Source organism: Anas platyrhynchos, chromosome 6 (genome assembly GCF_047663525.1).
Source record: "Anas platyrhynchos isolate ZD024472 breed Pekin duck chromosome 6, IASCAAS_PekinDuck_T2T, whole genome shotgun sequence".
NCBI lineage: Eukaryota > Metazoa > Chordata > Aves > Anseriformes > Anatidae > Anas > Anas platyrhynchos.
The window spans coordinates 6724031-6735828 of record NC_092592.1 but is presented as its reverse complement, the minus strand read 5'-3'; the positions used below and the strand labels follow the sequence as shown (position 1 = coordinate 6735828).

Below are 11798 nucleotides of genomic sequence, written 5' to 3'. Positions count from 1 at the left end.
CAGCACAAACATCCAGAACAGTTGTGTACCACTGCAGAAAGGACCTAGGGTTCAAAAGGGGAATGAAGTGAGGGGATTCGATGGGGTAGAAATACGTGCTTGGGATGCAGAAAGAATCAAACGTCTCCAGGAAACTGGAGACAAATCTGGAAGGGAAGAGTCAAGTGAGTTTTCCCTGAAAACGCATAGCTTATGGGGCTCTCGGTCATAAAGCAGCAGTGAGGAAACGTGATTACAACATATAATTTCCTGGCATACCAGTACTTAAAAGAGACAGAAACATTTTGATTGTCAACACTGAGTGAAGTCCCCTTTCATAAAAACATTTCTCATTCGCTGTCATTACATAAAAACACTGCAATGCTACCAAACAACGGGAAGCCTAGACAATGCTTGCATTTACACCTATATTGAGATAATGAAGCACTCCAGGTTACAAAGGTTATTGAACAATATACGTTTGGTCTGATGTGCTCACCTTCCCATCGTAGCGCTTCACTATGAACTGATCCAGCCCCAGATCTGAAAGAGAAAAGAAAGCTATTTTTAAAAAATGGTCTTGGAGCATAAAAGAAAGCATTTTTTGGGCTTTTGGTTCAATGGGGATTAGGAAGTAAAACAGTGTGAATACCATCACTGGGAAGCACAAGGTGAAAGAAATGTTTTAGTTCCTTGCACATTGCGTTTTGATCACAGAAGACAAATTCAGAGCATCAGAAAAGAAAATCCTCATCTCGCAGGGACAATAGCAGCACAGCTGCCAGCACCTCTCTCAAGTCTGAAACACCCACCTCAAACGGGGACATTCCTGCTGGTAACAGGTAAAGATTTTGCCCACGATGCCCCAAGTCAATGCACATTGGTACAACTTTTGTTTTCAGTACCATTTTTTCAGTGGTTCACAAATGGAAAAAACAGAATTGTTTGCATAATTGGGAATTCTTCATATAAATCCAAGCCTCGTTTGTATTTTCATATCAAATTGTTCATAAGCAGTCAGGTGAAGAGATGCAACTGTATTAGTGAGTGCTTTAGCTAGAAGGGTATTTTGGAGGGAGGTTATTTGTACTGGTAAATTCAATCTCATACCATCACAGAAGTATTTCTTCTTACCCCTATTAAGGGAAAAAAAGCATTTGTGGAGTTAAGGAGCAGAGCCCTCCATCTGATGAGCCATGCCCAGAAGGCTGCACATATACTGATGGATGCACAGATGAGCAAGAACACAAAAACATCAGAAAGATTAATTATTGGAGCTTTGCAAGACAAATTCAGCAAGATGCATCCTGAGAAGAGATTAAGCAGAACTCGAACCGAGCGCTTCCAGTAATTCAGGAGCACGAGGGCCAATTTTCAGTTCTCTGAAAATAAAACCCCGAGGAACAGCCACATCCCCTGCGTTTTCTGCCACTGTTTATGATAATTATCGCTTGCTCGTTTCAATTTAAATTAGAAAAAAAGATGGAAAAAATAAATAAAACCTCTTCTATCTCATTCGGAGGAGCGGTGAGCAGCCTGCCGCATCACCTGCGTGTGGAGGAGGATAATAAAACACTTCTCATCTATTGAAAAGGTTCATAATGGGTACAGTGCAGAAAATGGAGTTGCTCATCACTCCAGGGTGACCTCCTCAACCTTTCTGAACCAAAGCAGCTAAAACTCGAGCCAGAAAGCACCTTCTCACCATTTTACGTGCCTGACAACAGCCAGAAAATTGCATATTCAAGCACTTTCTGAGTTTAATCTTCTTTTCTTTGGAAGAATTTTGTTCCTCCTCAAAGTTGTGTGCGTAAATGCAGGAGGATATTACTGTCACATTTCGAGGCAGGTTTTGTTTAATACAATGTGCTTATACACATACACTAGATGTTGCCCTAAAACATACCCCTGGCAGGCCAGCATTATATACATGCTCACAGAATGCTAAAAATAAAAAATAAAAAATGAAATAAGTTAAGGACAAAACCAGAAGGTACATCTTAATGGCAAAATCCCTCAAACTGGGCACTATTAGGAACACAAACAGGTTTCAAAGATGACCCAAAATGAACGGATGTTCATGGGATGACCAGGAAGCAAAGCTGAACGAGTGCTTTCTTTGATATATACACAAATCCGTATAGGATTTTGTATGTATGTATAGGAAGTTACTAAAAACAGCCAAATAACACCTAAAAAGCCCCAAAATGCAGCACAAAAACGTGTCACTTTTGCCGTCCTTTTCCACGTCGCTGTATCAGGGCACACTGGAAGACAGCATTTCATACTACTGGCACAGGGATGTCAGTTCACGTTGGTGTTTTATGCTCATCCTGACTCCCAGCTCTGCACAATATCCCTTCTCCGCTGCATTACCTAAGCTCCACACTTAAATTCACCCATAAAATTCCCCTTGTAATAGCTCCTGACCAAGTTAATATGAGAACTGTGACATTAAGCCACAAAGGCACGGGTATGTTCAAGGCACACACTTTTACTGCACACACTTCCCCTTTTCTTTTTTCTTTTTTTTTTTTTTTTTTACAGGTTTAGCTACGTGTTTTTCTGCAAGTCCTTAATCTTAGAAGTGAACAACAGGAAACCAAACACGCCTGATACCTGTGTTCTTCCTTCTTTACATTACATACTAAAAAGAGACTTTTCCTCTAAGACTTTAACAGCAGAAACTCAAGGTATGCATAAGGCTGGAAAGCCTCCCGGAAGAGGATTAAAGGATTTCTTCCAGGAGATGACAATGAAAGCCAGAAATTGTTTCGGGGAGTGCCTGTTATTAAACGTCCATGCTGCTGGAAGGCACAGGGTGCACCACAAAGGCTCCCAGTGGTAGAGGGAGCCTCTCCAGTTCAGCTCCAGTGCTCATTCTGGTGTGACGCAGCCCCTGCACCACGCACCGAAAACACCGGGAGCACCCGAGGCACGAGATGGGGAACAATTTTTTGGTATGAAGCCTTCAGCAAGCCATTCAGCTGAGGTAATGGACTCGAACTCTACAAAAAGAAATGAAACAGCTCCTCAGCACACTGTCTGAAACACACAGTATCGCTTGAACACGAGCCCAGTATGAACTCATTTTGCAGGCTGAGATTTCTCCTGCAAAGTCATCCCATGCCAAAGCCCAGACCACAGCCTCCCTCGGCGTGATCTCATTACAGCTCCTTCAGCCTCCTGAAGGAAACAGACCCGGAGCTCTGACCTATCCTGAAACACAACGTTTATTTCCATCAAACACCACGCAACGCCTCGCCTTTCGCCACGCACCCAGATTATCAGCGCTCCTTTTGCTTACCCAGCCACAGGTTCTGCAGGAGCCTGAACGACTTGCGATGATTTCCAAATTCCCCTGCCGCAGCCCGCTTATTTGTGGTCTTTAAGTACCACTTTGTATTACTGCTACAACTTCTGACAGTACCTAAAATACAACCAGGAGCTGCCACGGAGAAGCCAAAGACGTGGCATCACCATTAAGCGGTGCTTAGGTTAGGTTGACACCCCTCCATCACCAATATTAGGAATACAGGACGCCACTCGTAGTCATTTGATGGTGGTTTCACAGCACTAAAAATAAAAATGTTTCCAAATAAATCCAAATGACTTACACTCACTGCCTGCCGGTCAATAGCAGAGCCGCACTGTGTGCTTGCTTCTTTCACTCGGAGGTGGGAGGGATGGTTTAGAGAAAAGAGAATAGATATAAAGGGAAAAAACACCGAACAACCTGCTGCTACCCTCGTTCAGCTCTATTAAAAACCTGAAGTCCAATGCTTGCTATATTTCTATTGATTAACGAAAAAGCACGTCCCACAGATGCACTCAAAGCTAACTAATTACCCTGCCTGCTAAATACCTACCGGTTCCTAAGCTCTTTGTGTTACCTCGGGAAGAAAGCTGTAGGCAGCAGTTTATAGATTGCAGGTCTAAGAATTATTTAACAAACGAGCTTCCAGGAGAACGATTAATGTTATGCCAAGGAAACAGTTCAGATGAATTAGAAACCATCATGATTTCCTCTGGGATGCCAACGATTTTCCACTGCGACGGAATAATCTTTCCAACTCCCTCTGGTCTTTCTACCTTTGTCAGATTTTCCACGTTGTTGGGGTAAGATTTACTCGACTGCTTTTCCTTTCCCCCTGGTTATTAGGGCACGGACTCTTTCTTGCAAGGAGATGAGCAAAAGAGCCAATTAAGAGGACCGAGGAGCCTGCTGGCCATGCATACACAGCATGCTACGTTAGGGAAGGAGAAAATGCTGGACTGAGTTTTCCCATCCGAAGCTGTACGCCAGCTTTGTGTTTCATATGAGGGCCCAGAGATGATCCTGGCCTAAGAAGGATATTTCTGCAGCAAAAACAACAAGCACGCCGCTCTTGCAGAGTGCTGCTAGGAGCCAAGTGCCCCGGCTGGAATCAAACCCCAGATAAATAACCACCACAGCTGAGTGTAAGCGATGCTGAGGGACATTAGGGACATTGCTTGGCTTCCCGAGAGGGACAGCACAGAGAGCTGAGTTCCTCAAACTACTCAGCATCGTGGCAATTCAGAAGCCACCTTGTGCTCAGCTGTTTTTTAAGTCTGGGTAGGAAAAACAAACCACTTAAAAACCTGGAATTAGGATCCTCATTCCGAATAACACCTTTCCCCTCGCTCTGTGCACAACTTCAAAGAATTTTTCCTGTTCAGCCACCGAAGCTCTACCCTCCCCTATGCATCCACACTGAAGCACGAGATTTTTGCCATGTGCCAAACAAAACCAGACCTTTTTTTTTTTTTTTTTTTTTTAAGTCCAGCACCAAGCATTTCACAACATGACCCTACGTACTCCAGTGCTACTATACCTGAAGAGCTGTTGCACGAAGCTGAAATCAAATGATTATTTTTTACACTTTGTTACATAAACCTACATGTTTTTCACAGATTGCACTCTCCAGAAACGTACACCAGGGCCACACTCCTGCTCCTGAACAACGTGGCCTCTTCAATCAACTCCTTTGAAGAGATCCAGCCAGAAGACATCAGCTCTGTTCCTCGCAGCTCCTCTCCTCCAGCACCGCTCTGCACGCAGAGGTTGCAGGGCACAGCTGCTGCTTTTGGCACAGCTTTGACAGCGTGTTCTTGGTTTCTCGCAGGCAAAAAGAGAGAAACCTGCCAGGTTCTGCATTTCCAAGACTTCACATTTTTGAGCCACTGCAAAGCAGGGTGGGTCCTGAAAGACACCTTTCATGCAGCAGGAGTTTGGTAACTCAGGACGTTAACAAGGATGGATGAACAAAACCAGTTTGGGTGTAGCATCTCTTTGTTACAGTGTGCTGCTGTAAGACACAAAGCCTCTTTTTTTTTTTTTTCTTTTAATCCTTCTCACAAGGACCAAAACCTCCTGGTACCGGCTGGAACAAACACCAAGCAGGATGCTCACACAGCCTGGGAGCCAAGCCACCTCCCGAGAAGAAGAGAAGGTGGAAAGAAAGAAAAAAACAAACAGGACTGCAGGGAGCAGCTATCACTGCCCACGCTTCGGTGGCACTTGGACTTCAGAGACAGCACAACAACAACTTTTCTTCAAGCAGCTTCTCAGACAGATGCCATTCTTCTTTGGCCTGTTCTGGCAGACACTTCCCAGTTGGGCGGGAGCGTGTCAAGCACAGCTTCTCTGCTTGCTTGTGAGCAAACGGGAAGCCAAAGCCAGGGCAGAAAGTTTTCCTGAACTATTAAGAGAAAGCAACCTATGCGAGCTAATGAGTTAGAATTCATTTTCCCCAAACAAAAAAGAGAATTTAAAATTGACACTTCGTTGACAATAAATCAAACTTTCCCTTACGTAATCCGTAGAAATTTGTCAGGTGTAAGACCTCTCTGTAGATCAGCAGTTTAAAACTTATGTGCAGCAGGCACTCAGAGGCACCGTGTTATTCCACGTGGCTTTTATTCCACGGTATTTGCCCTCAATAAAACATCAGTGAGAAAGCCCTCGCTGACGAGTGGCAGCTTGTGCGCTGTGAGTCCTTTAAACCTGACCGGATTACGAACAGACGAACCCACATTTAAGGTCTACTGTAGGAAAACACTACGTAATACCTCTCGCAGAAAGCCTTGGGGTCAGTAGGGCTGCAGAGGAGTCAGTATGCCAGTTTGAGCATTACCCTGTGATCACAGCAGGCCATGCCACCACCCGACAGATTTCCAAGGAGCGCCCAGGGATGAAGGCGGGATGCTCCAGCCCCAGCGGAGGGCACACCCGAGTCGTGACTAAGGGAGAAAGCAGCCCCAGCACTTCCTCCATAACCTATGATCCAGATTTTCCTATGAGTCAAAAGTACAAAACGGATGTTAAGCACACAAATAAATCAGCCAGCAGGTAGCAGTCTTTGTCTTAATGTAATTTCTGGTTTTAAAGCTAGACCTATCTTCTTTTACTACCAGCTTTTAAAGCATTTGGGAACAAGGTTATGGCTGGTTTGACTTTACTGTAGCACTAAATGTTTTATTCTTTTGAGTTCATTACATGTTTAAAAATCACTTACCATGATTGGCATGATCTATAGTGCTTATAAGGAACACACAAGCTAGTTTTGTCTGCAAGCAAATCCACAACAGCAATGGTGGTCAGATTTTCAAGCCAACAAGCTGTAACACTGCCTACACCCAGCCAAGGCCCACCGCCTTCCATCTCACTCCACTTTCCAAGAGTGATTCCATCAATCACGAAGGTAATTTCCCTTATAGGTTGCTGTGTGGCATTGACTGGTAGCTTTTGCAGGCACTTAAAGGCCATGATGGGCTTCACAGGGCCATTTAAGCAGCTCACCTAGTTTGAACAATAGTTATGGGGGAAAGTTAGCTGTTTGTAGGACTGAAATTAGTCACCTTTGCTTGTCACCGAATTAGACATTGCTGGGCACTCTTCCACATTCTCTGTGCACACTTGGAAAAGCACCAACTGCAGGTATTACATGGTAGAAAAAGAGAATCAAATGGCTTAAAATTAAGCATGGGATGGTTTCTGTTTTTAAGCAGGCTGACAAAAAATAACTTACACGGGAAGCCTCACACTCAGCCAGGTGCTACTGCAAGTACTAACTCAAGGAGCTCCAGACGTGGAAAATAGTAATGCGTTTTCAGCATCTCTGAACATTGCCTTCTGGTCATTGCTCAAGCCACTCCATCGCTGAGGGTGAAACCAAGTAATTAATATGAAAAACTACTGCCATTTTCAGGACCTGAAGACATTAATATCAATTCACCAGCGTGTTTTAACACTAAGGTGATAATGGGATTATTCTTCCTTCCCTCCCGCACGCACGCTTCACATGGTTGTTTTCTAAGCACAAGGGAACACAGTATTTATTCAGCAGCTGCCACAAGACATCAAACCGTTTCCTAGTTTGTATATAAACCCCGCTCTCAGAAGGTGGGTATTTGGGGGTTGAGGTTCCACATTAATGCCTGCAGAGAGTTTTAGTTTGACAAAACGTGCTTTGTTCTTTGAGATACTTTGTGGGAGACTAATAAATCCAATCCCCTACACCTCACCCACAATACATGTCTCCTCCAAAACAGAAGATATGCAAACCCCTCCCACCACCCTGCAAAACCCAGCCTCCCAAACGCTCAGGACAGTTTTTCATCCTAGAAAAGCAGCATCTGCTCTCCAGCCTGTTGCCTCCCAGACCCATCCAGGTACCAGGACGGATGTGCTCCAGCACAGACATCAGGGAATTTGAAGCAGGCAGAGACAAGGCCCACCCTGGCCAGCAGCATCACAGCTCAGCTGGGCACATGAAGCTACCTGTACTCCTCTATTCCTCAATTTCCTTGGCAGAGCACTCTCTTTTTGTAGGTTTAGGAACGGTTCTTACTGTGTTTCACTTGAAAGGAATCTTGCTCTATTAAATATGCACGCTAGCTTCAGGAGGTGCTTTCTAAGCCCGAGCACTCCTGGGTTCAAAACTCCCAAGAACTCAGAGCAACACTTACAAACCTGAATTATCAACATTATTTGGCAGCATTGCAAGACAACCACTTATAAACTTGCACGGACACATTGCAGGCTCTGCTGGAGAGATGAGTTTGGCTCATACATCAGTAGCCTTCTGCCCTCCTCCTCTGTTCATTGCAGCTCCCTTGTCCTCTTGCACTTCATCCCATTGGCATAAAGCATGGGGTGAGAACACCACTTTTTTATTGGGGTGAGAACACCACTTTTTATTGTGGCAGCAGCCCAGGCACTAACTGGAGAGCAACCCCCCAATTTGTGCTGTACGAGTCAACACAGAGACAGATGATACTCAACAACGTAACTATTTGATATGAAATTTGAGGATAGGGTAAAAAGAGACTGCAGTTTACTCCTCTTTGCTGGGTTAGTTTCTGCAATCAGCACACACATACGTCACTTACTTTCGGGTTGTTTTTCATTAGGTGTTATCGATCTCACGAAATCCTGTGGCGTCATGAAAACCTCAGACTCGCCGTGCTCATTTATCACTTTCAGAGTGGCGAAGTATCTGAAGATTTTGTCTGGCGTGGAGTAGGCTCTGATCCTGTTCTCGTACTCCATCACCTGGGAATCAAACATAACCAGCATGAGATGTGCACGGTTCCACCCCAGACACCTAACCCAGTGTCACAGGATTACACTGCGAGCCTTCACTAGCGGTAAGTTTTGTCTCTCCTCTGCCACCATGAAGAGTCAAATGAAAAAGCCCTGAAGACACTTCCACGTATAACACCAAAAAGCACTAACATCAAATGGGTTAATCTAAAGCGTCTCAGCACTTCTAACCAAATTCACTGTGTCGAACAGTCTGGTTCATGACTATGAATTGAAAGAAAAAAAAAAGTCATCAAGAGATGGGAAAGTCCTTCCCCTTCAAGCTGGGCCTTGGAGAAAATGACTTGGAGCCTCAGCTGGTTGCTCGGGCATTGAGCCTCTTCTGCCCTCTTTCCTATCACCTTGGCAAAACTGCAAAAGTGTTGGTTAGCCAGTCTTCTCCGTGCTAATTTGCCACTGGCTACCTCTGCCAGCAGTGATTTTGCACCTAGAACTATTTTCCCCAAAACACAGGACTAGAATTAATCAGAGAGCAAAGCTTTTGTAATCAAAACCATGACCTAGGGGGAAAAAGGCACCAAGCCCTACACTTCATCATGCGTTAGAGCAGACGGCTTCTCTTATTAGTTTAGCTCGTTGTTTCTGCATTATTACACGCCCTGTTTAACAGTCCATCTTGTTCTTGAAGCTTTCGGTACTCCTGGCCAAGAGCCACAAAATAAAACAACAAAAAAAACAACAATCAGCTGGAAGAGACCAGGCAAGATCAAGGGTGCTGCCAAGGCATCTGTAAATAATTTACTCCTTTGGTCCTGTTTCAGCCTTGTCCTTTCACTCGGACAACTTCTCCACCCTGATGTTTATCGGGGAGAAAACACCCTCTCTCATTTTTCATATTTCTAGGACAAAACGAGGCTTCTCATCCCTCCAAGGGACACAGAGCCTTCCTCCCTACACGCGGTGCAGCTCCGCTCCCCGGCAGCCTGTGGCTGGGGGACGAGAAAGGTCCCACCTGCAGCCGCAGAGGTACTGATACGGCTTTGACATCATCTCACACTCCTCCTAACATCACCGTAGCTTTTTTTTCATACCGAAGCCCATCAGGACCACAGCAATACCCTTGCATCAACCCCTACGCCAGCTCCCTCTTTCCTCTTTTCTTCTTTTTTCACACAACGTTTTTGTCACCTCTTCCTCCTGTCCCCAGCCTTTGCCCCTACAAACCTAATCCCGTTTTTATTGCCCAAGTCCACAAGGTCCTCTAAGATATGGGGACTGAACAAAGACCACTTGGCAGCACGAGGTGGCTCCCAAAAGCAATAACGAAGCAGCAGCTTGAGTAATTCAGTCTGGAAGAAAGAAGTCAGATCTAAACCACCTGTTCCAGCAGGCTGCTCTCATCACAACCGAAATCACACTTTCCCAAACTTCCCAGGGAGATGAGCAAACACAGCAATCCGGCCTCCTTTTGCCCACAGCTGAACTCACAATTACCTCATTTCTGCTAACATCATCTTCCTAACTGGCAGAAATGAGCAACCACCCCACGACCTGCCCCTCTGACTTCAGCACCCGGCTGAACACAAGGGCAGCTCGTGAAAGGGATGGCTGGGGCTCGCCGAGTGCTAACAGCTCGCCTGTTTCAGACCCAGTGCTAAGCACACCCCCATTTAGGAGATTTTTAAGCTAATTCTAACCAACCTTGATAAAACCATCCTGGGCAGCCCTCCTCCACAACCCTCTTGCCTACAAGAGGCTCCAAGACACTTCCCTGGCCAAGCACGCTCTTGTTTTATTATTATGATGGCATTTCTTACAGAGCACGTGCTGGGGAAGGAAGATGAGCAAGGAATCCCAAAGCTGATGCCACTGTTGCGTGGCACTGCTGCAGTCGTGTTGCTGCTAAGCTTTGTGTTAAGAGGAAAAAAATCCCATGCAGACATGAAAAAATAAAGCTCTAATTAGCATCTCAGTTCACAGCCTGACTGTACAAGAGAACGGGATCTCGGGCTGTCCTATACAAAGTCCTATACAAGGACCTATACAAGCATGGGTCACAGCACGTGCCCTGGCCTCATCCATGCAGCACCCAGCACCAGTGATTTGTATTTCGGCTTCCTCTTGGCTGAATCACTGCCCAAAATAGCAATGTCACATCTAATTTATTGCCTCACCGCCGATCAACTGCATTAAAAGCAACACTAGGATAACAAACAAGCGTTCAAATTAAGCTTAATTGGGAGTATTTGTCCTCAAGGAAAACCCCACGCTGTTTTCGGCTAGTAACAGGGAGATCTGGAAGGGGTTTTGCTGCGTCTTTTTCCTTTTTTTGGTAACAGAGAAGAGTCGGGAATTCCCTCGGTGCCACGCATGAACGGCAGGGGAAGCAGCACGCCCTTCTGAGTCAGGAGCCAGGGCACACCTTGCTCTGCAGCAGAGCAGAGAGCAAACATCCCTCCTGGGCTGAGTCACCAGGGCAGCTGCTGATTAAACACCACCCGCAACGAATCTGCTGAAACCCAGAGCTCAGCACCTGGCAGGCCAGCGCTCACATCCTGCCTCCAACGAAGCAGAAGCACGACCAGCACCTGGTTCAGAACAACCACATTTGGCCTTAGGGCTGGAGAGAGACGGGCTTCTGTCTGAAAAAGATGGGCAGATTTGTTTTCATCTGTGTTCTTCCTGCAGAAACTGCTGCTCCCGAGTCATGCAGGGACTGGAAGGGACCCTCCACGCCTGGCTTGTGTCTTATTTGGGAAGCACAGCCACATTCCTCCCCGCCTAGTATGGGAAGGAAAGAGCTGGTCAGCGCAGGCACGTCTCCTAACGACTGGAGTAAGAGTCCTTGCTTGCAAACAAATGTTCCCTGGCTTCCCCAGCGACGGTGAGCAGCCACGTAGGACGAATCAATCATTATGCTCGCTATATTAACAAGTGCTCTTTCTGAAAAATGGAAGCGCGCAGGAAGGCGGATCATATCTTTGCTCTTTGCAGCCTGCCTCCATCCATTGACGCTGAAAAAAACCCACAACAGGCTACTTCTGGCAAGAGTCAAAGTTTTGCTGAAGCCGTCAGACTGCCTGACACCCCTTCGCCAAGGAAATTATGAGAAGCTGAGAACTCACGTTCCCTGGACGACTCTGAATTCTTAGTGTAGCAACTTGCAACATAACTTCACTGAGTTGCCACCAGAATGTCCCAACAGGGAAAGTTCGTAGCCCCAGACAATGAAACTTGTGTGATCTAAGAA

General features: G+C 45.7%; 1 protein-coding gene across 5 annotated transcripts in view; it reads right to left on the bottom strand.

Moving 5' to 3' along the window:
* MICU1 (mitochondrial calcium uptake 1) overlaps positions 1-11798 on the bottom strand; it is an 80747-nt gene that overhangs the window by 43649 nt on the left and 25300 nt on the right. For all 5 annotated transcript variants that reach the window (XM_038181198.2, XM_027460227.3, XM_027460231.3 and 2 more), the window contains 2 exons: positions 8395-8557; positions 479-522 (listed from right to left, as the gene is read on the bottom strand). In XM_038181198.2, coding sequence (XP_038037126.1) covers positions 479-522; positions 8395-8557 — 207 coding nt within the window. The remainder of the gene's footprint in view (positions 1-478; positions 523-8394; positions 8558-11798) is intronic.